The sequence below is a fragment of the Malaclemys terrapin genome, chromosome 25 (genome assembly GCF_027887155.1).
Source record: "Malaclemys terrapin pileata isolate rMalTer1 chromosome 25, rMalTer1.hap1, whole genome shotgun sequence".
In the NCBI taxonomy this organism is placed as follows: domain Eukaryota; kingdom Metazoa; phylum Chordata; order Testudines; family Emydidae; genus Malaclemys; species Malaclemys terrapin.
Genome location: NC_071529.1, coordinates 510,523 through 535,243, shown reverse-complemented (window position 1 = coordinate 535,243; position 24,721 = coordinate 510,523). Strand labels below are relative to the sequence as shown.

At 64.4% G+C, this 24,721-nt stretch overlaps 1 protein-coding gene across 5 annotated transcripts in view; it reads right to left on the bottom strand.

Moving 5' to 3' along the window:
• Positions 1–4,246: 4,246 nt before the first annotated feature.
• The window catches only part of ADAM11 (ADAM metallopeptidase domain 11), a 70,674-nt gene continuing 50,199 nt past the window's right edge, over positions 4,247–24,721 (bottom strand). For 4 of the 5 annotated variants that reach the window (XM_054014566.1, XM_054014567.1, XM_054014570.1 and 1 more), the window contains exons 16-26: positions 24,487–24,558; positions 23,844–23,936; positions 23,255–23,335; positions 22,874–22,924; positions 19,780–19,843; positions 14,106–14,205; positions 13,535–13,654; positions 12,316–12,484; positions 11,630–11,744; positions 10,040–10,130; positions 4,247–8,345 (exon numbers count right to left, since the gene is read on the bottom strand). In XM_054014566.1, coding sequence (XP_053870541.1) covers positions 8,297–8,345; positions 10,040–10,130; positions 11,630–11,744; positions 12,316–12,484; positions 13,535–13,654; positions 14,106–14,205; positions 19,780–19,843; positions 22,874–22,924; positions 23,255–23,335; positions 23,844–23,936; positions 24,487–24,558 — 1,005 coding nt within the window. In that variant the 3' untranslated portion in view covers positions 4,247–8,296. The remainder of the gene's footprint in view (positions 8,346–10,039; positions 10,131–11,629; positions 11,745–12,315; positions 12,485–13,534; positions 13,655–14,105; positions 14,206–19,779; positions 19,844–22,873; positions 22,925–23,254; positions 23,336–23,843; positions 23,937–24,486; positions 24,559–24,721) is intronic. The other variant, XM_054014569.1, reaches the window with a different exon arrangement.

Here is a 24,721-nt window from a genome sequence, read left to right as displayed (position 1 = left end):
TCTCTGGTGGAACAGTGATTCCGGGCACTTTGGCTATGGCCTTAGCTGACCTTGCGGTTACTCTGCCACCTGCCCCGCTCCCTTGGAGCTGCGAGCGGACGGCGCACCCCTCCCGCCCAGAGCAGCGCGCCGAGCTTGGCTCTGACTTATGGGGCGTGACTCACCTGAGCTGCTCTGGGGCCCTGCCCACGGGCTAAAGCTCCGCTCTCCTTCCTGCTCGGCTCAGGAGTGGCTGACACACCCAGGCAGCTGCCGTCTCCTGCCTTGGTTCGGCAACAGGAGCTAGCGCACAGTCCAGCCCGCGGGGCCCCTGGAGTATGCTGGAAGCTGGCCTGTCCTTCGCCATGCTGGGCATGGGCTGGGTGCTTCAGGTTCAAGTTTACGTATATGGTGCTGTGAACCCAGCCATGGGTTGGAGCTCAGCACCCAGGGAGGCTAAGCACCACGCGTGCAGTGCTAGTGCCAGACCTCTGTCACCGGCCTGTGTGCACTAGAGTGTGCGAGGGGGGCGTGTGCAATGCTGCCCTCTGCTGGTTTGAATTGGAACTGCTTAGCCGCATATCATAGGGCCTATACTGCTAGTGGAGATTCTCCTTTAGCTGAGGTTTTTTGAAGCAGGAGGATGGGGTTCTGAGCAGCTGGGGCATGCAGCAGCCCTGGTGCACCAGCCCCGCTGGGCCCCTCTGCCGGGCTCTGGGAGCGCCAAAGAGTGTGGGGAAGCGGGGTGGCCGGTGGGCCCAAGACACGGGGGGGGGGTCAGCTATGGAAATGACCTTCGGGGGCAGGGCTTCCAACCTGGCAGGTGCAGGGGATCGGGGGGGAGGGGCTCCCTCTACCTCATGCTCCAGCTGGACGCCTGGCAGTTCGGGGGCTGCTCCTGGGTAATGTTAAAGGATTCAGATTGCTCCCGGTGACCATGGTGTCTGTTAGCCCCTCCCCCTGTGGTGCAGTCCCACCCCCATGGCCGTACACCACCCAGCCCCCCCCCCCCCCCCCCAATCTGTGCAGGGCATCACAACAGCAGTGCACGGGGGCGTCCTGCCCTGGAGAAGTGACCTGGCTCTGGGCCGGCAATGCTGCTACAATCAGGTGCCATTTTGCTGCCAGGGTACGAACCTCTGGCACGGAACAGGGCACCCTGGTTTTGTCCAGGAACCAGCAGTGCAGGCCGGGGGCGGGGGTGCATGGCCACAGGTGGCACCAGCCACTTTGGGGCATATTGGTCCATAAGCACCACTTGGCCTCTGAAACTCCCGGGTCTCCATTGTCAAAGGCTGGGGTAGCTGCTGCCTCCCAGCCTGTGCCGGGGGCCCGTCCCTCCAGCTGCCTTAGCCCTAGTCACTAACCTAGGCCGGGCCACCCAAACCCTCTGCACCGGCTCAGGGCAGGGAACAAGGTGGCCCCAGGTGACCATGCTAAGGGTCACGTAGGCCCCCAGAGGAGTCTACAGCTGAGCGCAGGGCAAGGAAGTGCAGCCACCTCTGTCTGCCGAGCTGCCAGGCCTCCCTGCTGCTGGGCCATGGAAAGGTCACGGCCTTCAGGGTGCAGGTCCCACGGCCGAGCCCACGTCCAGCCACGGAGAAGCTCTGGCTTCTGGTGGAAATTGAGGCCAGAAGGGCAGCACAGGAGGTGGCAGTAGGAGGCTTTATACCAGTTTTGTACCTCCAGGATCTTGGGTTGGCTGCTCAGCAGATGGGTGACGGCAGGACCCACCCTGTTGCCAGGCAACGGCCGGATCTGCCCCGTTGCCAGATGACCGCAGGACCTGCCCCGTTGCCGGGCGATGGCAGGACCTGCCCCGTTGCCGGGTGACGGCAGGATCTGCCCCATTGCTGGATGACCACAGGACCTGCCCCGTTGCCGGGCGATGGCAGGATCTGCCCTGTTGCCGGACAACCACAGGACCTGCCCCGTTGCCAGGCGACGGCAGGATCTGCCCCATTGCTGGATGACCACAGGACCTGTCCCGTTACTGGGTGACGGCAGGATCTGCCCCGTTGCTGTGTGTATGCAATAAGGCCATCTGGCAACAAGGTGGCTGCTCTGAGCACAGATCTCTGGCCTACATTCTCCCTTCAGCCCCAGGTGATCAGCTGAGTGGTAGGCCCATAGCTAAGGTCAGGATTTGGGGCTGTGTAGCTTAATTCCTGACTCAACGGCACTGAAGCAGGGACACCATCACCTCCATGTTGGGATCTCGTTGTTTCCCCTGTGGTACTAACAACCCAACTGGATTTTAACACCCCACATTTCCCCCTCCCCGCTGCTGGTTTACTGCTTTCTGTCATTGCGCTGACAGTAGAGACTGGGCAGTTTCACTCTCTGGTTCTGTACCCTCATCCTGCCCTTGGGTTTGCAAACACTGCAAGGCTTTGTCCCCCCCCCAGCAAACGTGGCCTAAAGTTTCGGTTTTTCAAATGTTTCTGTAAGCAGAGTCAGGATGAGCTCTACCCTGACATCTGGTGGTGAATTATGGTGAGTTGTGGAAAAGAACTTCAGGGGCTGATCTTATTTGCATAGGCACACCCACCCGCCTGGCATGAGCCCACAGCAGACCAAATGTCACTTGGGCTGCTGTGGCATCCCCAGTTTCTCTGTTATTGGTGCAGGAAGAATAAAGTGTTGTTACCCTGATTATGTGACTCAAGAACAATGAAACGGTTTTATGACAGAGGGACTCACCATCAACTAAGTAGCACTCGCTAGACAAGGGACATGGGTTCCAGTACCCAGTGAATCGCAGGAAGGAGAAAGTTGTATTTGATAGCTTAGTTACTTTTTGAGGGTTTGGAATGCCAATTGTGACTTTTCCTTGCTGTATTGTGGAATATGAGAGCTAATAATAATTCTATTAGGAGTCTAGTTACAGGCTGCTGAGCTGAAGTCACTTTGGACCAATAGTGTACCAGCACTGAGGCTCCCCTACTACAAGCTAGAATCACTGAGTGCTGTGGGGGGGCTGAAGGTATGTTGTTGAGCAGCTGGTAGAGTAGAGTAGTTTACAGGATGGCTGGAGTGGCTTGTGGGACACCTGGTGGAGTAGAGCAGCTGGTGGAGTGGCTTGTGGTGAAGGCTGCAGCAGAACCCAATGGAGAGGCAGGATAGTCAGCCTCGGACCATGTAAAGTGCCCCTTAACACCGCTGCACACCCCCACCCTCCCAGGCTGAGAGGTAAAACTATGCAGATAAACTTTTGAACTCTGGGGCTGCACTGACCAGGGACAGAGACTTTTGGGTTGTTGGTTGTTGGACTTAAGACCATGAGGGGAAAAGGATACTGCCAAACTTACTTGGGGGGAGGGGTCTTTTGCTCATGGTTTGTATTATGAATCCTGTTTGTGGTGTTTCCCCAACATAATGCTGCATTGTTTCCCTCCTTTATTAAAAGGATTTTGCTACACTCAGATTCTGTGCTTGCAAGAGGGGAAGTATTGCCTCTTACATACCACCCCCCAGGTGCCTCTAATTGTCCCAGGCCACTGGGTGGGGGCTCGAGCCTGTTTTACATTGTGTTATTGAAACAGAACCCCTAGATACTGAACCCGGCCCTTGTTGGTGCCAGCTCAGATGGGCAGAAGGGTTACATTTCCAAGAACTTTTTTCCCCCAAAAGAACCCCTCCCCCCCCGAATTAACAAACTGGCTGTGTGCTGTGGCTGCAGTCCAGCCGGAGGTGCCGCATTTCACTGTCCAAATGGCCTGAGATGAAGTGCCTGCAAGCAGGCTGACTTTAACCTCCGCGGTTCGCACTGAGCTGAGGTAGCTGGTTCCTGAGGACACTGTTCCAATGCGCCCTCATGTGAAAAGTTGGGAGCTTCAAGTTAAGCAGCAAAATAAACGGAGTCTCCGTCCAGTGGTGCTGAGTCCCCGCTGGCTGCAGTGGGAGCCGGGGGTGCTCTGCACGCTTGATAATCAGCCCGTTTTAGGCACCTCACTATGGCTTTAGGAACCAACCTCAAGGCTCCTACGGCTGAACATTTGGGCCAGATGTGCTGACTGGGCTGTGTCTGGAATGAACCGTTCTGGCCTCAGAGCAGGGGCTTGCTGTGGTGATTTGCCCCACGTACAGATACCTAAACCAGCCAGGCCACGGAAAGCCACGTGGAGGAGTGGGACTTCTACACCAAACAGAGGCGGCAACACATTATTTCCGGGCCAGATCCTGCTGGGTGGTGTAAAACTGGCATTACCCCACTGACGTCTATGGTGCTTAGGCCCCCTTCACACCAGCACAACTGAGAGCAGAACAAAGTGATTTTTTTTAATGCTGTAAGTAAAACCTCCCCAGTCCAAGCAATGCCCGCCACGGAGAGCAGGGTGCCCTGCCAGCTAGAACCAACTCACGAGCAACCCCCTCCCCCAGACCCTGTCCAGCTGGGAGGAGGCCTGGCTTTTACTAGGGCCAGGCTGCCCCAGGCCAAAGGGCCATCAGTGGTTGGCAGCATCTGCCCCCTGCCGCAGCCCCAGCTGTCACTGTGTGAGCCCCTCGCTCACCCGCCCAGGCGAAGGCCCCTTCTGCGGCAGAGCTCGGCCTTTGGGGGCCAGCAAAGGCAGCTCGAGCCCTTACGCAGGTGAGGCCAGCACAGGCTGTGGAGCGTGTGAAGGGGGAGGTTTGGGCTGGTGGGGCTGGCCAGGGCTCTGGGGAATGGTCAGCCCTGCTGCATGGGGTCACAGCCCTCCTCGGCTATTATCTGGTTATTCTACCCAAAGCCACCAGCCGCATCCTGGGGCTGGAAACCCCACCAGACTCCACTTGCCAAGCCAACAAGCCCCGTTCCAAGGGCCAGTGAGGGCGAGGAACTTCCCAGGGCTGCTCCAGTGGCCCCTGCTGGGCCGGTTCTCCTGTGGCCAGAGCAGTGGCGCAGCGGCTGGGAAGGGCCTGGCTGGGCTGGGGGAACACTGGCTCCAAGGGGCCCTGGAGGTGTTGGCTGCCCATGGACCTGCTCAGGAGGCAAGTCACTGTCTGGCATTTTCTCCCAGAGGGAGCAGGGAGGAGGCAGGTTCCCGGCCCTAGCAGCAGAAGCTCATCCCTGGCTGATGTCCCCCCGCCCCGGCCTGATTCACTGCTAGCCTCACAGCCTGCAATGCCAGGGCCCCGCCCGCACAGGCCATCCCTGGCCTGGAAAGAGCTGTGCCTGCAGGGCGTGGGATGGGGAGCCTGGCTGGGCCTCCAGCCTCACTGCTCCCTGCCAGGCGCAGGGGCTGAAGCGGTGGGCGCTTGCATTCAGAGGAATGACTGTAATGGAGAGAGGGCCCCGGGCAGGGACAGGCAGAGCCAGCACAGCAGCACCACACCTATGCGTCAGATGGGGAAACTGAGGCATGGGACGGGGAAGCGATTTGCCTGAGGCTGCACAGTGAGTCACTGGCTGAGAACCCAGGAGTCCTGACTCAGTCGGGCACAGGAGCCTGAGAGAGGGTGGGATGTAGTGGTGGACGGGCCAGAGGAACCCAGCGGTGCAGAGCACGGGCTGTCAGCCCAGGGCTGGTTGTGGCCGGTGGCAGTTTGTCGGCAGTGGTGTAGCCGGGTTGGGCCCAGGAGTTGGAGAGACGAGGTGGGGGAGGGGATCGCTGGGATTGGCCCAGTGTGTGTTGGTGCGAGAGCAGCTTTGGCGCTTACCGGCGCAGATGCTGGGCCATTCACACCGTGCCCACCCCACCTGGGCTCTCCATGGCAGTTTGGGTTTGGTTTGCCTGTGGGCTTGGTCCCTGTTCCTGGGGGGAAGGGGAGGCGCTGGGCGCCCATGGGAGCAGACCCCGGAGTTGATGGGGCTGGGCAGGTTTGAGCTGGAGGCCAGGCACAGGCGGTATCTTCGCCTCCCCACTGGTTTGCAGCCGTTGGGTGGGGTGAGCGGGCGACGTGAGACCAATGTCCAAACCCTCTCCCTGCCGCCCCCAGCAAACACCCAGCTCCATGCTGCCCCCCGGCTACATTCATTGTGTTGCTTTGCATTAAAAAATATCCCTGGCAGAATCCCAGCCCCAGCGGCACGGCCGGGCACCAAGCCCCCAGCAGCTGGGGCGGGCAATGGGTCATGGTGGAGACGCACTGAGGCCAGGCCACGCGAAGGATGGGAGCCCAGGCAGCCCCTAGATCACGGGGTGGCTCTGACTCCATTCCAGCCGGCTCCTCGCCTGTCCCCTGCGCTCCTTTGCCCGCTGTTAGCTGTGCCACCCAGACTCCGCGCAACAGGAAAGTGAGCGTGTCTGCCCACGGGCGGCAGGTGGGTGGCGTGCCGTGGTCTGTGGGGCGGCGAGCGGGTACATTCATTGGTGATAGTACAATGCGGTGAGGGTGGAAGCTACATTCAGGCAGGGACGGGCGGCAGCCGGCCTGTCAAGGAGACAGAGTGCACTTGGCCAGCTGGGCACAAGGCTGCGGGGTCCACGCAGAGTCTGTGCCATCTGGGTCCCTCCAGTGCAAGGCTGCGTGGCCCCCTCCCGGCCTCGCCAGGTGCAGCCAGGGCCACGCCAGGTGCCAGGCAGCAGCGGAAGACGTCACTGATTGTTCACCCTCTCGTCACATCATTATTTGGGGCTGATTTGGTTTTTAGGAGATTTCTCCCCTCCCCTGTGGAAGGGCAGCAGAGAGCCACCAGAAGGGGGTGGCCAGGCTAGGCCCCTCCCGACCTGCAACACAGAAGCAAGGGGCATGTTAGTGCTGGCACCGGCGTGCGGGAGATGCGGGTGACCCCAGCGCGGTCCAACAACCAGAGCAGACACAGCATCAGGGGCTGGTTATTCCCAAACCAAGGGAGTCGCACAGGGCCCGGATGCCTACCCAGGCCTGGGGTGCTTGGGCCTCACCTGGGAACCCCAAGACTTGTCTGAGCACTGTGGGGGGGCATGTCTGGGGCCCACCTGCCGGAGCAATGCGCCAGCTGGGGGGACAGGGCGGCGCTGGGGGGCTGGGCAGGCGCTGTGCTCTTGCCCCCGCACTGGCTGGGACACTCCTGGCCCCACCGCTGCAGGCCCAGGCTCTGCCACTCCGGGTGCAAAGAGCCGGCTGGTGGGGGTGCTGGCTCAATGGCTTCTGCCAGCCAGCCCCCCCCGCAACCTGCACGCTGTCTCCACTGCCCGGCCCCCCGAGAGCCTGATGGGCCCCAGGCGCTGCCTCTGGCGTGGGCCCAGACCAGGAACCTGCTGCGAACGGGCCAGGGTGGGATTTGAACTGGCCACCTCGCGTCAGAGGCTCCGTGGGCCATGGCCAGGCCCAAGCCCAACTGGAGCGCACACGCGTCGAGGCACTGGCCTGGCCCTGCCCTGGGCCATCCACACATGCCCGGGGTGCCCTAATGCCCGCTACCCTGAGGAACAGCAGCCATCGGGGACACCTAGCCCAGGATAGCTCAGGTCTCTAGGCTAGTGACCCTGCTTCCCCACCTCCGCCCCACGGGGGGGGGGCAGTGCCCTGCTTCGCCACCTCCGCCCCACGGGGGGGGGCAGTGCCCTGCTTCCCCACCTCCGCCCCACGGGGGGGCAGTGCCCTGCTTCGCCACCTCCGCCCCACGGGGGGGGCAGTGCCCTGCTTCCCCACCTCCGCCCCACGGGGGGGGCAGTGCCCTGCGGCAGGCGGGCTGCCCCTCAGCAGCAAGCTCCCCAGGGAGGGTGAGTGACGCAGGCACAAAGATGGGCCCCAGGGGGCGACGAGATGGACACACAGACAGTGATGTGGCGGGAGGTTCACATCAGGGGCACGATCCCACACCCACCCACCCAGTCCCTGCCCTGGGGTGCCCAAGGAGCAGGCTGCTCTGCTCCCTGCAAACGCTGGGCAGGGCTGGCGTGGGCACCTCGCTGTGTGAATGGGGCGCAGCGTCGGGAGCCGACGGAGGGACAGCATCAGCTGCCAGCCACGGCTTGGGGCAGGGAGCCAGCTGACCGCTGGAGCCGCTGCTAGTGCGGGGTCCAGCCGGGCCTGGCCCCTGGGCAGAGTGCCCCCAGCAGGTCAGGTGCTGCTGGCAGCAAGGGGCCAGGCTGGATGGCCCAACCTCTGCTGCCTGCCCGTGCGCTCCCTGCCGCTCCGGCCCGGCCCTGCCCGAGCCCCCAGGACACACTGGCAGTGGAAGGGCTCTCCTGCCATCACCCTCTCGCCGGCCCGAGAGAGCCCCCAGGCCTCCGCCCAGGGAGGGGGACGCAGCCCCATGGAGGAGGAGCAGCGATGGTCATGGCCCGTGCGGCAGGCTCCAGGCAGGCAGGCGCAGCAACCAGCAGGAGGCGACGGTAGCGTCCCAACAACCGGGGGCGAGCGAGGGGAGGGGATGGGATGGTGATGGGTGACAGATGAGTGATGGGGGCTAGCCCAGCCCCGGCTGAGCCGGGTCATACCTTCCTCTCCGGATGTTCCTGGCGAGGCGAGGAGAGAGGACACAGAGAGGGGGACGGTTAGCGAGGCCTCCGGGGCAGCCCTGCTTGGTGTGTCTGATCCTGCCCGGCTCTGCCCCGACTCCGCCAGGGCCCCGCTCTGGGTGGCATGTGGCTGAGTGCCAGGAGCCAGCCCCAGGGCCTTGCAGGCCTGGCATGGTGCGCTGGGCTTGGGCTAGCCAGGCAGGGCTCACTTTGGGGGCTGCTGGGGGCTGAAAAGTCTGGCCCTGGTGCTAGGGAAAATCTCAGCCCCACTAGGGCGGAGGGGCTGCCCCCTGCCAGTGGGTGCCCCCCCTTTCTGCCAAGTGTTTTGGGTGCATCTCTGGGCAGCACCAGTGCGGGACGGGGCGAGAATGTGACACCGGGAAGCAGGGCCGCATTGGGCCAGTGCAGGGGCCTGGCGTGGAGAGGGAAATGCGGGGCAGGTTTTCCCAGGGAGGGGGCATCGCAGCCTCTGCTCGTGGGACATGGCGCGTTCTCCAGCCCCAGGAGCCTTTCCACTGAGCGCACCCCCCCTCCGGAAAGCCGTGCTCTCGCTCAGCCCAGCGCTGGTGCTGCCCCAAGCGCCGAGCCTGGATACCGGCTGCTCCCCCCTGCGGCTCCCCCGTGCACAGACCCCCCCAGCAGCAGGGCTGGGACCGTCAGCCGCACTCAGCAGACCACACACCAGGAGTGGGGCAGCCAAACAGCAACAGCTGGGAGGGGGGGCAGGGGGGGCAGCAGCCCGGCCTGCAGGGCCCCAGGGGCTGGGCCCAAGGCTGCCCAGCGCGAGAGCCACCCCATGCCAAGATCTGGTCCCTGCAGCGCCATCAGGCAGGGCTGGCCCAGGGAGCAGCTCCCTGTCACAGCCCCAGGGCGGGGGCCTCCTGGCCCTGTGCCTCACGCTGCTGCCAGGCCTGGGGCTGGTGTGTGGGTTCGGGCCCGGGGTCTCACCACCCCTCCATGCGGGGCAAGGCGGAGCACATCACTCTGGCCACGCGGGCACCACACCGCGGGGCTCCCTCTACACATGCAACTGCCACTGCCCGCAGGCTAGAGGCCACCCTCCTTGGGCCGCGAGGGCATGGCCGAGGGGGCACCCCCACCCCAGCGCCCCTTGCACCACACCGGGGACATTGTGTGTGTGTGCAGGGGGCAAGCTCCTCCCTGGGTTAGTTCTGCCTGTCTCCCTCCTGCCCCGGGGGCCCAGTGTCCTCTGCCCCCTTCCCAGCTCCATACTGCTTCTTCTGCCCCCCAGTCTGCTGCCCCTTGCCCAGAGCCCTCGTCTGCTGCCTCCTGGCTGGCAGGGCCCCAGGCAAACCCCCGGCGTGACGTGCATTGCGGCGTGAGAGCAGAGTGCCCCCAGAGCTTGCACTCAGGCTGGGGGAAGCCCTGTGGTACCTCACTCCCCTTCCTGAGCCCAGCTAGGGGGCAACTCCCAGAGGACAGGGCCGGGGATTAGCAGTGTGGAGTGCCCCCCTCATGCCCAGTCCCCTCCCGCCAGGAGCCGTACCGCCCCACAGCTTCCTGCCCACGGCTGGGTCAGACTGGCCAAGCCCATGGAGTGCAAGGGCTGCCCTGGCCTGGGAAATGCCTCCCTCCCGCAGCCTCTGAGCAGGGCAGGGGCTGTGGCCCGTTGCCCAGCCCCGGCCCGGGAGAAGGATGCACTCGGGAAGAGGCACGCGGCGTTCGCTTACTTAAATCCCCAGCCAGTTCCCCCCAGGACAATGGCCGCCACCAGCACGGCGCCTGCAATGGAGCCGATAATGATGTTGGTGCCGCTGGGACCTGCAACAGAGAGAGGGGAGGAGAGCTCAGGTCAGGTGTGGGGTGTGGGCACTGGCTTGGGGAGGGGCATGGGGCAGGCAGGGCACGGCCCGGACTCTGCGGTAGCTTTGCCCCCTGTGGATGCTGAGCCAGGAGCGAGGGGTGCCATGGCGAGCCTGGCACGAGATCAGCTTCTCTGCAATGCCAGGGGCCACCCTAGGAGGGACCATGGGGAACGGGCACCACAGGGTCCCACCCCCACCCTGAGGGCTCAGCAAATGGACCCCCCAATCCCATCCAAAGCCCGGACGCCCGGCCACTCACGGGGGCGCCCTGACCAGAGCCCAGCTCTGCTGTTCCTCGGCCTGTCCACACCACCCTGGCTCCCTGCAGCCAGCAGGGCAGAAGGATTCCACCAGGTGCTTCAGTCAGCAGGGGGCGCTCTCCTGGCTTCCTGGCCCACACCCTTTGTAAGCCCAGCCATGGCCCTGCGGGCTCTGCAGCGGGGCCTTCCCGCTCCTCCGGGACCCCAGCAATAGCTCGTGGCTCTAGACTCGGGGGCAAGCCACAGCCCCAGGCTCTCCTGTGGAGGCGCCCCTCTAGCTGGGACTCCCAAGCCCACCCGACAGACCGGGTGGGTGGAGCGGAGTGAGCGACAGGAATTTGGATCTACGGGGAGAGCTGGGTGGGCTGGGGCCAGGGAGCTCCGGAGACAGCAGCCCTAGCCTTGACCCACTGGCCCAGCAGTCCTGCGGCACATGGTGCCATGGCTTGCAGGGGAGGGGGATGGCTCCTGGCATGGGTTCGGGGGCTCGGGTGTGTGTGGGGGGAAAAGGAGCATGGGCGGGGTGGGGGAGTTCCTGGGCAAGGGATCCCGGGGGGGGAGGGGGGAGTGTGTTCCCAGGCAGGGGATCCCAGGGGGTGTGTTCCTGGGCACGGGATCCCGGGGGGGGGGGGAGTTTCTGAGCACGGGATCTGGAGGGTGGGGATCCGGGGGTGGCGTGTGTGTTTCTGGGCAGGGGATCCGGGGGGATGGAGGGGAGTGTTCCTGGGCAGGGGATCCGCGGGGGTAGGGGGGCGGGGGAGTTCCTGGGCAGGGGATCTGGGGGGGCGAGTTCCCGGGAGGGGGGGTGTTCCTGGGCACGGGATCTGGGGGGAGGGTGTTCCTGGGCAGGGGATCCGGGGGTGGCGTATGTGTTCCTGGGCAGGGGATCCCTGGGGGGGTTGTTCCTGGGCAGGGGATCCTGGGGTGGGGTGGGGAGTGTTCCTGGGTAGGAGATCATGGGTGGTGTTCCTGGGCAGGGGATCTGGGGGGGGGGTGTAGTTCCCGGGGCGGGGGAGTTCCTGGGGCAGTGCTGGGTTGCAGGACTGGAGTGGGATCAGGCTGGGCAGGGAGGGGGGCGGGGATGTGTCACGGCTCTAAGGGAGGGGAACCACGGTTCTGGGCAGGGCTCCACGTCTGGGTTCACACCGCCTGGCCCACGCAGGGAGGCGGGGGCTGGCAGCTGCGGGACACGGACCCTTGTATCTCTCGGTTTCGCCGGTGGGCCTGGGCTCCGGGATGGGGTCGTAGACACTGCAGTCCTTCCCCGTCCAGTCCGCCTGGCAGATGCACTTGCCCTCGTTGCTGCAGACCTGAGGCAAAGGAACGGGAGGCGGGTGAGCGCTGCAGGGAGTCGAGTCCATCCCCGGCTAGGCCCTGTGCTGGCCGGGCCATGGGGCCTCCCTGGGGCTGCGATGGGGGCGCTCTGGCCTTCGGCAGCTCTGCTCCTCAATGCTGGGGCTCCCCAGGGAACACCCCACAGCCTGAGAGCCCTGAGCAGTGGGGCTGCGGTCTCTTCCACAGCCCAGGCTCCTCCCACCAGGGTTCCCACCCTGCCCCATGCTAGCCATCCAATCAGTCTAATCCACTGCCATGGGGCAGCGCCAGGAGCAGGCGATTCACGGTGTCCAGGCAGCGCCCCCCTCAGGCAGCAACGTGCATGACCTCGGAGCGCAGGAGAGGGGGAGGCCAGAGCTCAGCACAGGAAGGAGACCAGCTGCTCCCTGCGGGGTGGAAATCAGGTAGTGAAGGTGGGAGACGCTGGGTGCCCCTGGGCAAGGTGTCACCTCTGTGCTCCCATGCTGTGAGGCCGCCTGCCCCGCAGAGCTTCTCCTTGTGGGCAGAGGGAGGCCTGGCACGTCCCAGCCCCCAGCAAGGACTCACCCCATGGTCAAAGCAGATCATCCCGTCCCAGCTGCTAGGGCAGGCGCTGAAATTGAAGGCTGCCGCGGGAAGGCATTTGTGGTCAAGACACAGCATGCTGGGGCCGCAGGGCGTGCCGTCCTCCACGTAGCTCAGATCCGAGCCGTCCACCAGCTGGACGTGCCCACCTCTGGGGAGGGGAAGAGCAGCTGAGGGAGGGGGCAGGTGACACTGTCCGTGCCCCAGGGGGTGGCTAACATGCCCCAAGGCCCAATGGGGGAGCAGGCTGGGGACGGATCTATGTCAATCGTGAACCCCATCCTGCATCACAGCCTCCTGGGAGGATCGGAGCCTCTGCGGTGGAGTTATTGCAGAGCTCGGCAGGGCCAACAGCGCTGCCTGATGCCACCAGGCACTGCCTCTGAACAGCTCTCCGCACCACAGCAGAAACGGCCCCACTGCCATGCGAGAAGAGCTGCCTGCCCACAGACGCTGGCCAAACCCCGCTTCGCCGGCGGGCCCAGGCCGGGGCGCTGAGCTCAGGCCAGTGCCGGTTCCCAGCGAGCTGTGAGGGGGAAGCGTCTGTGGGTAGGAGCCTGTTATATGAGTCCAATGAGCAGAGGTCGCCAGCGGGATGTTTCCATTTCCGGGGAGGTGGATTAACGACAGCAATGGAAGACACTCCTCCCCGCCCCCCCTGCCAGTGCTGTAGGAAGCCTCTGCACCCTGGCACCGAGCGGGGCGGCTGTAGCGTGCACATACCCTAGTCTGTCTCCTCGCTCACCGCACACTCGCTCTGAAGGGCGTGATTGAGACCCCAGGGCTCCCAGAGCCAGGGCCCTTGGAGACGTACCGAAGGGACTGGGGCTCTGGACAACTGAGGCCCTGCTTCCGGGGTCTGCCCCTGGGACCAGGAGCTGGCAGTGCCCAGAGCCAGGAGGCCGAGCAGCACAGGGGGCCCAGGATTTGGGTCGGAGTACCACAGAAGAGAACTGCCGGGGAACGCTGGGCTCCGGGGCAGCTGAACTGACAGGCTACAACGGAGTTCTCCCAAAGCCCAGCTCCGCTGCCCCCCCATCCCACAGTGCCCTGGGGTAGGTGCTCCCAGCATGCACTGAGGGGGTCACTTGGTCTCACCAGGCGCCCGGGGCTGGGGAGCTGGCCTGGCCCAGGAGGGCCAAGGCACTGAGTCCCGAGCCAAGTCGGGCGGTTGGCCCTGGCCTGGGGCAGCCCCGCCCACCTGCAGTCGACGTATCTGTTCTGGTGGTAGAAGGTCATCGTGGTGATCTCCCCGCTGAGCTCGCCCAGCCGCGGCACGCCCGTGATGTTGGTGCACAGCAGGTAGCCGCACAGGACGTCTCTGCAAGATAGACACAAAGTGCAGAGGGGTGGGCCCAGGGTACCCACTCCCGCCCCAACCCAGCCCCAGCCCGCCCAGCCCAGCTCAGCCCAGTTGTGGGAGGGGAGAGTGGGTCAGGACAAGGAGCACCAGCAATACAATTGGTTTGACAGCTGCCAATCACCGCGTGGCCACGCCCCGCTGCCCTCACTGGCCTGGCAGGCTGGTTACAGGGGCTGGGCCTTGTGGCAGGAGAGGGGGTGGCATTCCCTGGGGGTGGTGGTAAGACCCTCCCCCCTGGCCCAGAGCAGGTGCCGAGCAGATGGTGGCAGAGCGTGGAGGGTGGGTGGGAGGAGGTGGAGGAAGGCCAACGCTGGGGCCGTGTGCACTGGGGCTGCGGGCAGCAGCTGACATGGACAGAGGATGCTGTGATGCCCACACCTCACCTGGCAGACTGGGCCCCAGCACTTACTGCTTGCTGCACTGCACCCAGGCTGGGCCCTCGCGCCCACAGTTCCCTCTCTCGGTCCCTTCCACGTTCAGCTTCTCGTAGCAGAACCTGTCGGCAGCCGCTGTGGTGGGAGGGGAACAAGAGAGAGGGTTACCTGCAGACATGGTCCTGTCCTCCCCCTGTGCCCCAGGCAGGGCGGTGTGGAAGCAGAGGCATGTGCTCTGGCACACAGGCCAGGCTCAGCCCGCCAATGCCAAGCACCTGCCTGGCAGAGCCCAGCCGGGAGCACGTGGGCCAGGCGTGTCCGTGTGGGATCACGTGGGGGGACCCGGCTGTCACGCTCCTGCTTTACACACACGTCCCTTAGCGGTGGGGCAGGGAGCGTTAGCTGAGTCAGTGCCGGAGCCACGAACAGAACCCAGGAGTCCCAGACCCCAGAACTGCCCGAGGTTCCTTCCTTCAGCCCTTGGCTGTAGCCCGGTTACTGCCCACAGATGTGCAAAATCACAGCTGGTCCTACAATGGCTGCATTCACAGAGCCCCGTGGCTGAGCATGAACAAGGCCATGTGGGGAGCTCAGCCCCAGTGTTATAGGTGCGGCCAGCAGGGCCGTTTCCTTCCCACACACTCCAGTGGCACCCGGGTGTCACGGAGTATTGGGGGACTCAGGGCCCTGCACCCCCGGCTTCCTGCGATTCACCATGACTCTCAGCCAGCCAGTAAAGCAGAAGGTTTATTTGGATGACAGGAATACAGTCCAAGACAGGTCTTGCAGGCACAGACAACAGGGACCCCCTCAGTTAGGTCCATCTTGGGGTCCCCGGGCATCCCAGCCCAGCCCCCCTTGGGAGGTCAGAGCCATCTCTGCCCCCCAGCCCTCTCTCCCTGCCTGCTTCCAGCACTCTGCCTTCAGCGACCCCTCCCACAGCCTTTGTTCAGTTTCCCGGGCTAAGGAGTCGCCTCCCCTTCAACCCCTTCCTGGGTTCTCATGTTACACACTCAGGTATGCGCCCTCGGGCAGATCCCATCCTGCAATGCAGACCATCCTAGTCACACTCCCCTGTCAGCATTCACAGACCACAGTGAGAACAGGCCCAGTTCGTCACATCTCTCCCCCCTTCGAGACCGAACTGAGCAGGGTCACTTTAGCCAGTGACCCGGGGAAGTTCGAACCTACCCCCGTTCCCATGGATGCCCCCGCATCCCTCCCATTCCTTGGTGAGAATTACACCAGGCCCCTCCAGTTTCACGCCCCCCCTTAGGTCGGGGGTGCTTGATGGCACTCGCAGTTCGCATGTGGGAAGGTTTATGCGGCCTGCGCCCTTTTCCCACCCCCATACCTCTGGGGTTCCAACTGGGCTGTGGTCTTCTCCCAGCGCTCCAGTCTGGAGGTCTGTGCTTTGGGCTCTCTTGGTTCAGAGCCGCCCTTTTAACCTTGGCCACCCTCTGGAAAGGATCCTTTATGCTGGGCAAGGGTCCTAAAGCTGTTTTCCCCTTGTCCCAGGCCTTCCTCCCCCTCTGACAGGGGTCACAGGATCCGCAGTACTGTCGGACAGTAACAAAGACCCCAGGCCAGTAAAAGCTCCGTAGCAGCCTCTGCTGGGTACGCCAGGTTCCCTGGTGCCCTGAGAGGGGAATGTCATTCTCGGTACAGGAACCCCTTCTCCCACAGGAACCTTTTCCGGCCACCTCGTCCCATGGTCTGTACCGCATTGAGGTCGGCCAGGTCCCTTATCTTCCGCAAGGAGGGATCTCTCTGCAACTCGGCCTGGAACTCAGCAGCTGGGACAGGGATGGCCACCTGCTCTTTCTCGCCCGCTGGGTCCGAAGCTGCAGCCTCCCTGAGCCGCGTCCCTGGGCGTTCCCTCCCCACCAGCTTAGGGTCCCGCGCCTCAGGCAAAGCACCCCCCCCAAGGCCAGGGGGCAGTGCCCCTTGCCGGCTCTGACCGCGGGTCACAACTAAGGCGGTCTGGGGGCTGCTTGGCCAGTCCTCTAGGTCCCCCCCCATCAACACCTCGGTGGGCAAATGGTGGTGCACTCCCACGTCCTTGGGGCCCTCCTTGGCCCCCCATTTCAGGTGTACCCTCGCTACGGGAACCTTGAATGGGGTCCCGCCCACCCCGGTCAGGGTCAGGAAGGTGTTGGGCACCACCCGATCTGGGGCCACCACCTCGGGCCGGGCCAGTGTCACCTCTGCGCCCGTGTCCCAGTAACCATAAACTTTCTTCCCCTCCACCTCCAGGGGAACAAGGCACTCGCTCCGCAGGGACAGCCCCGCGCCAACCCTGTAAACGGAGAACTTTGAATCCGGAGCATCTGGCCCCCCAGAGAAGCTAGCCTGGGGCTCTCCTCCCTCCTTAGCAGGTGGTACTCTGCCAGCCCCCCTTCCCTGGGAATGCTGCCTCTCGCCGGGCTGGGTCTCTACCCAGTCAACCCTCTGTGGGTTCGGCCTGCTCAGTCTGTCCCTGACCCTGGGGCACTGGGCCCGTATGTGGCCCTTTTGGCCACAGTGGTAGCAGCCCATGTCCCATGGGTCCCCTTGAGTGGGTCGGATGGTCCTGATGCCGGATGTTCCCCTCTGATGGGGTTTTTCTGTATTTTCCCACGGGGAGGTCCCATGGTGACTCTCTCTCTGCGTTGTGGTGGGATTGCTCCTTTGGGACTCCTCCCTTTTATCTCCTGACCGGCTCTTTACGAACTCATCGGCCAGCCGGCCTGCCTGTCGCGGGTTCTCTGGCTTTCTGTCCACCAACCACAGCCTCAGGTCAGATGGGCACCGCTCATACAGTTGCTCCAGTACCAGCAGTTTGACCAGGTCCTCCTTCGTCTGGGCCCCATCAGCCCACTTGCTGGCGTATCCTTCCATGCGGGCGGCTAGTTGCAGATATGAGATCTCAGGGGTTTTATCCTGATTCCGGAACCTTTCCCGGTACATCTCAGGAGTCAGCCCAAACTCCCGTAGCAGGGCCTTTTTGAATAGCTCGTAGTCCCCTTTCTCTGCCTCTTCCAGTTGGCGGTACAATGCCACGGCTTTGGGGTCCAGTAAGGGGGTAAGGACCCGGAGTCTGTCCGCGGGATCAACCTGGTGCAGCTCGCAGGCCGTCTCAAAGGCCTCCAGGAAGTCATCCATGTCCTCCCCCTCCTTGTATGGGACCATGATGCACTTATCAAAGCTCCGTGCAGTCCTGGGTCCCCCCTCACTCACCGCAGCCGGGGGTTCGCTGCCCCTCAGTCTCGCCAGTTCCAGTTCACGCTGATGCTGTCTCTCATTCTCCTGTCTCTGTCTCTCTTTCTCCTCCCGTTCATGCTGTCTCTGTCTCTCTTCACGCTGATGCTGTCTCTCTTTCTCCTCCCGTTCACGCTGATGCTGTCTCTCTTTCTCCTCCCGTTCATGCTGACGCTGTCTCTCTTCATGCTGTCTCTGTTGTTCACGATCCTCCAGCTCCCTCAGTTTTAGCTCTTTCTCCCATTCCAGCCAATTCCGCTCCCCGGATGCCGAACGCCGCCGGGAGGATCCTCTGCTGGCCGGCGAGCTTCACCGGGGGGACCCCCTGCTGGCCGGGGGGGTCACGGCGCCCTCGGTATTTGCTGGGCTCCTCCCCACCCTTCCCCTAGGCATAGGAAGGAGGGGTCTCGGGAAGCCCTCAGCAGCCGGCTGACCACTCCCAGCTGGGACAGACACTGGTGCCTGCGCTGCATTTGCCAGGCTGCTTCCCTGAGACACAGGGATCAGTTCATTCGCGCGATCTTCCGCCTCCAGCTGGGCAATGAGCTGTTCTTTGGTGAGCCTCCCAATGCGCAGCCGCCTCTGCTTGCACAGCTCCACCAGGTCGCTCTTAAGCCGCTTGGCATACATCTTCCTGCTGGCCACTCACCGGCCTGTGTGCTCACAGCTCCCCACAGTTCCCAGGGGGCCCCCTAGTGTGCCAGCCCTTCTCGAGGTCACCGCCTCTCTGCCAGGGTCGAGCTGCAGACTCCTCCGCCCCTGGGACCACTCGCTGCGATCCCCCCGGGGGACCCTGTTACTGCAAAAGTCCTTCTCGCTGGTCACACACTCCCAGGGGTAATAACCGTCTCTCTCTCACTCTTCAGCACGCCTGGTCCCCGTCAATCCCCCTTCGTTTTACTGCTCCCCAGTCACTTACTGCAGGAAGCGCCGTCCACGGGGTGCAGTAGATCCCACCGCTGCCACCAGTTGTCACGGAGTATTGGGGGACTCAGGGCCCTGCACCCCCGGCTTCCTGCGATTCACCATGACTCTCAGCCAGCCAGTAAAGCAGAAGGTTTATTTGGATGACAGGAATACAGTCCAAGACAGGTCTTGCAGGCACAGACAACAGGGACCCCCTCAGTTAGGTCCATCTTGGGGTCCCCGGGCATCCCAGCCCAGCCCCCCTTGGGAGGTCAGAGCCATCTCTGCCCCCCAGCCCTCTCTCCCTGCCTGCTTCCAGCACTCTGCCTTCAGCGACCCCTCCCACAGCCTTTGTTCAGTTTCCCGGGCTAAGGAGTCGCCTCCCCTTCAACCCCTTCCTGGGTTCTCATGTTACACACTCAGGTATGCGCCCTCGGGCAGATCCCATCCTGCAATGCAGACCATCCTAGTCACACTCCCCTGTCAGCATTCACAGACCACAGTGAGAACAGGCCCAGTTCGTCACACCGGGTTTCTGCAGAGCGGGGCAGGCTGTGAGGCACTGGGAGAGGGACTAGCCGTGAGTACGACAGGTGATATGCAGAGCACCAGAGAGCCCGAGCCGGGACCACTGCTCAGCTAGGCAGCGTCTGACCAGCCGCAGGCCTGTCCCCGGCTCTTCCACTGGTGTGTGTCGCTGCATGGGAGGCAATGGACCGACTGGTGGGAACGGGAGGGCAGCCAGTCCTGTTGGGGTCCATGGGGGCGTAGGCAAGAAGAGAACTAACCCATAGGGATGTCTGGCCTCACTCATTTCAATGGGCCTTGACCCTTAACATCCATAGTGTTTATTGCAAATATCTGGGCCAGGTTCTCCATTGCCCTCACCCCGTGCCACCCGTTACGCTGGTGCCAGGGGTCCTGTTTGAAGCCAGGTGCATCATGCCTCCTCGGCACTGATGCGCTGACAGTGTGAGGAGGATGGGGGCCATGATGTTTCCTTTGGCAGGTTCCCTTTAACTGAGGGCTTCCAAGCTGCGTCTCTGCTGGCCGAGGAGAAGCCGGCTGCAGGGGGATCTGCAGTGTGAAATCGCTGGAAGGGAATCAGGGTTTGATGTGGTTTTGCTTGAAAGTAAGCAAAGGGCCCGATTCTGCTCTCACTGACCATGCGGTAACCTGGACATGACTCTACTGAAATGTGGGTAGCGAGGCCAGCAGGCAAGGAGGGACACAGGCACCCAGGGAGAGCCTGTAGTCTGTCTGCGGCTGTCGGTAGAGGGTTAGAGGGCTGCTCTGGGAGAGAGGCGGCAGTGACGTTGCCGGGGGCAGTGCACCCAGAGCGCCCATGGCAGAGATGGGCTCACAAGGCCTCAGACCCCGGAGCTGCCACCTCGCACTGCGCAGCGCTGCACTTATCGCTCTGTGGGCCTTGCCAATGGGGCCGCTGAGCCCTTGGTCGCTGGCGTTCAGCCTGCTCTGCACCCCTGCCCTGTGCACGCGCTCCCTCATCTCTCTGCAGCTCTGCACCCCCAGGCCAGCTGGAGAGCTCAGCCAGGCACTTACCACGCCCCCAGAGTGCATTGCACTGTCTGTCCCTGGTTTTGCACCTGCCCCCATAGCACCGGCCCTGTGGAGCAGAGAGAGCCGATTTCACACAGCGACACTTGCAGATGGGCACACACGTGTTGACATGCTCCCAGGCCTTGGCATGGGGACTGCAGCCAGACAGCCTGAGGCAGGCATGAAAGAGTTCACTGGAGCAGCAGTGTCCCTGGCGGGCCGGCTGGCTGCCTCAGGGCGTGCGTCAGGCCGGGCTGGATATGGGAGTCCCTGGGAGCCTGTTTAATGGAGCAGGTGTGCCAGTGTGTGTGCACAAGCAGCAGTGTCAGGCAGTCTGTCTGCGGGAGGAGGCACGTCTGCCAGTCCGGGGAGTGGGCGAGGGGCCGTGCCAACCAGCCTGTCCGGGGAGTGGGCCTGGGGCCGTGCCAACCAGCCTGTCCGGGGAGTGGGCATGGGGCCGTGCCAACCAGCCTGTCCAGGGTGTGGGCATGGGGCCGTGCCAACCAGCCTGTCCAGGGAGTGGGCATGGGGCCGTGCCAACCAGCCTGTCCAGGGAGTGGGCAAGGGGCCGTGCCAACCAGCCTGTCCAGGGAGTGGGCGAGGGGCCGTGCCAACCAGCCTGTCCGGGGAGTGGGCGAGGGGCCGTGCCAACCAGCCTGTCCGGGGAGTGGGCGAGGGGCCGTGCCAGCCAGCCTGTCCGGGGAGTGGACGAGGGGCCGTGCCAGCCACCCTGTCCGGGGAGTGGGCGAGGGGCCGTGCCAACCAGCCTGTCCGGGGAGTGGGCGAGGGGCCGTGCCAACCAGCCTGTCCGGGGAGTGGGCGAGGGGCCGTGCCAACCAGCCTGTCCGGGGAGTGGGCATGGGGCCGTGCCAACCAGCCTGTCCGGGGAGTGATCGAGGGGCCGTGCCAACCAGCCTGTCCGGGGAGTGGGCGAGGGGCCGTGCCAACCAGCCTGTCCGGGGAGTGGGCATGGGGCCGTGCCAACCAGCCTGTCCGGGGAGTGATCGAGGGGCCGTGCCAACCAGCCTGTCCGGGGAGTGATCGAGGGGCCGTGCCAACCAGCCTGTCCGGGGAGTGGGCGAGGGGCCGTGCCAACCAGCCTGTCCGGGGAGTGGGCACGGGGCCGTGTCAACCAGCCTGTCCGGGGAGTGGGCACGGGGCCGTGCCAACCAGCCTGTCCGGGGAGTGGGCGAGGGGCCGTGCCAACCAGCCTGTCCGGGGAGTGGGCCTGGGGCCGTGCCAACCAGCCTGTCCGGGGAGTGGGCCTGGGGCCGTGCCAACCAGCCTGTCCGGGGAGTGGGCATGGGGGCCGTGCCAACCAGCCTGTCCGGGGAGTGGGCATGGGGCCGTGCCAACCAGCCTGTCCGGGGAGTGGGCATGGGGCCGTGCCAACCAGCCTGTCCGGGGAGTGGGCATGGGGCCGTGCCAACCAGCCTGTCCGGGGAGTGGGCATGGGGCCATTCCAACCAGCCTTTCCGGGGAATGGGCATGGGGCCGTGCCAACCAGCCTGTCCAGGGAGTGGGCGAGGGGCCGTGCCAACCAGCCTGTCAGGGGAGTGGGCGAGGGGCCGTGCCAACCAGCCTGTCCAGGGAGTGGGCGAGGGGCCGTGCCAACCAGCCTGTCCAGGGAGTGGGCGAGGGGCCATTCCAACCAGCCTGTCCAGGGAGTGGGCATGGGGCCGTGCCAACCAGCCTGTCCAGGGAGTGGGCATGGGGCCGTGCCAACCAGCCTGTCCAGGGAGTGGGCGAGGGGCCGTGTCAACCAGCCTGTCCAGGGAGTGGGCGAGGGGCCATTCCAACCAGCCTTTCCGGGGAATGGGAAAGGGGGTGTGGGGGCTGTTCCAACCAGCCTGTCGGGGGAGTGGGCGAGGGGCTGTTCCAACCAGCCTGTCCGGGGAGTGGGCATGGGGCCGTGCCAACCAGCCTGTCCAGGGAGTGGGCATGGGGCCGTGCCAACCAGCCTGTCCAGGGAGTGGGCGAGGGGCCGTGTCAACCAGCCTGTCCGGGGAGTGGGCATGGGGCCGTGCCAACCAGCCTGTCCAGGGAGTGGGCGAGGGGCCATTCCAACCAGCCTTTCCGGGGAATGGGAAAGGGGGTGTGGGGCTGTTCCAACCAGCCTGTCCAGGGAGTGGGCGAGGGGCTGTGTCAACCAGCCTGTCCAGGGAGTGGGCATGGGGCCGTGCCAACCAGCCTGTCCAGGGAGTGGGCATGGGGCCGTGCCAACCAGCCTGTCCAGGGAGTGGGCGAGGGGCCGTGTCAACCAGCCTGTCCAGGGAGTGGGCGAGGGGCCATTCCAACCAGCCTTTCCGGGGAATGGGAAAGGGGGTGTGGGGGCTGTTCCAACCAGCCTGTCGGGGGAGTGGGCGAGGGGCTGTTCCAACCAGCCTGTCCGGGGAGTGGGCATGGGGCCGTGCCAACCAGCCTGTCCAGGGAGTGGGCATGGGGCCGTGCCAACCAGCCTGTCCAGGGAGTGGGCGAGGGGCCGTGTCAACCAGCCTGTCCGGGGAGTGGGCATGGGGCCGTGCCAACCAGCCTGTCCAGGGAGTGGGCGAGGGGCCATTCCAACCAGCCTTTCCGGGGAATGGGAAAGGGGGTGTGGGGCTGTTCCAACCAGCCTGTCCAGGGAGTGGGCGAGGGGCTGTGTCAACCAGCCTGTCCAGGGAGTGGGCATGGGGCCGTGTCAACCAGCCTGTCCAGGGAGTGGGCATGGGGCCTTGTCAACCAGCCTGTCCAGGGAGTGGGCGAGGGGCCATTCCAACCAGCCTTTCCGGGGAATGGGAAAGGGGGTGTGGGGCTGTTCCAACCAGCCTGTCGGGGGAGTGGGGTTGGGGCCGTGCCAACCAGCCTGTCCAGGGAGTAGACACAAGGCTGTGGGGCCGTGCCAACCAGCCTGTTGGGGGAATGGGCAAGGGGGTTTGGGGCCGTGCCAACCAGCCTGTCTGGGAAGTGAGCATGGGGGTGTGGGGCCATGCCAACCAGCCTGTCGGGGGAGTTGGTGCAAGGCTGTGCCAATCAGCATGTCCAGGGGAGTGGGCACAGGTGAGCCCATGTGGGGGCGGGGGCGAGCGGACATGCCTACGCTCTGCAGGGCTGTTACCTGCTCGTGGTCGCAGAAGTAGCTGTCCAGCTTGTGCAGGTTGGGTGGGCACTGCAGAGAAAGAAAGGGGGTCTCCATGGGCCCTGTTTGCACACAGCTCTGCCAGTGCCCCGCCGCCATCCCAGCTCTGCCCCCCACACCACAGCACACCCCACCAGTCCCCCTCAGTCCTAAGCCAGCACCTGCCCAGCAGACACCCCCACAGCTGCTCCAGGGCCAGGATTGGGGCTCTGGCATTGGCCAGCTGGGAGCAGCGCCCCCAGGGGCAGGGCCGGGCGCAGCACAGCCTACGCGCTGGAAACAGTTTGCTCCAACGCCACCGCAGAGCTGCCAGGCGGGTGTCCTGACTGAGCTCCCGCCCCTGCCCCCAGCCCCCCTCACCTGGCTGGAGTCCCCAGTGCAGCTCTCCGGGATGTCGCACTCATTGACAGCTTCCCGACACGGTGTGCCCCGCGGCTCGTACTGAAAGAGATGGGAGCGAAGGTCATGACCGACAGGGTCCAGCATCAGCACAGCCGAGTCCCCGAGGCAGAACTCCCCCCTCCAGGCTGGCTGCAGCACCCGCACCACGTCCCGGCCAGGGCATGTACTCAGCCCCTCGGGGCGACCCATATCGCAGCCCAGCGCTGTGACCTGGGTCCGGGCTCCTGGTGCTCTGCCTCCGGGGGGTCCTTTGGCGACTCACTCCTGTGCAGGGAGGGGCCCGTGGGCTGGCTCTGTCCCTCCCCGCCCTGCAGCGGAGCCAGGATCCCAGGCTCTGTGCTCTGCGTGGGAAGGCCAGGGCAGGGACTGGCTTGGGTTGGTATCTCTGGCACATGAATGGTTCATTAATAACCTGTCCTGCCCCTGGCGGGTGCTGCCCTCTGCTGGAAGGGCCCTGCCCAGGCGCTTGTGACTGCGTTGCCCTCTAGCGCCCGCAGTCTGCATTAGCCGCTGGTAGGCCCCGTGCAGGGCCTCTCGCCAGTCTCACCTGGCAGCCTTTGCAGCAGAGCCCGTCGCTGCACATGGCATTGTGGGTCAGGGTGCATTTCTTGCAGCAGTTGCCGCCGCCCTTTGCACACTCCTGCCAAGGAGAGACATAAGCAGATGCCCGTGATGCCTGTGCCTAGGAGCGAATGCCCCAGGGGTGGTCAGTGTGAGACACCGCATCCTCCTGCTTGGGGGCTGTGGGGTTAAGGCTGAAATCCTCCAAGCAGCCAGCAATGCCTGCTCCCGAATCTCCCCCTCCCCGTGCCCTCCCCGAGCCCCGGCACTCACACTCTGACCTGCCCCGTCCCTGCCTCCCCAGTGCCTGAGCCCGACGGGAGCAGCAGGGCCAGACTTCGGGAATCCTCTATTGCGCGTGATGTGTGTCTTCGCTCCTGCTGCACTGCAGGGGGTGGGGGCAGGCCCCAAGACATGGTAACAGCTCCAGCAGCCCAGGCCTCTCCCCACCTCTCCCTCAGCCCCACGTTACAACACCTGGTCCCTGATCAGGGTGGGGGGCAAGTGCCCAGCCCCCAATGTCCCCATCCCACAACTGTGCTCCTCCCCCGATGCCCTCCACCCCAGTGGCTTACGGGCTCACTGGGGGAACTGAAAACAGGCACCGCCCCTCCTGCGCAGCCCCTCACCGCAAGCGAGCCGCAGTCACATTCCTCTCCGGCCTGCACAAAGCCATTGCCGCACTCAGGGGGGTCCAGCAGCTGCAGGGGAGAAGAGAGAGGGGGAGATGGTTCCTGCAGCTTTCACTCCCTCCCTGGGCCCTGCCCAGGGCTCCCCATGTGACCGGGCAGGAGGGAGCCAGGCAGCTGGGGTGCAGGACATGCTTCCAAGGCCTTCCTGGACCCGCCTCTCCTGTGCCGGGAA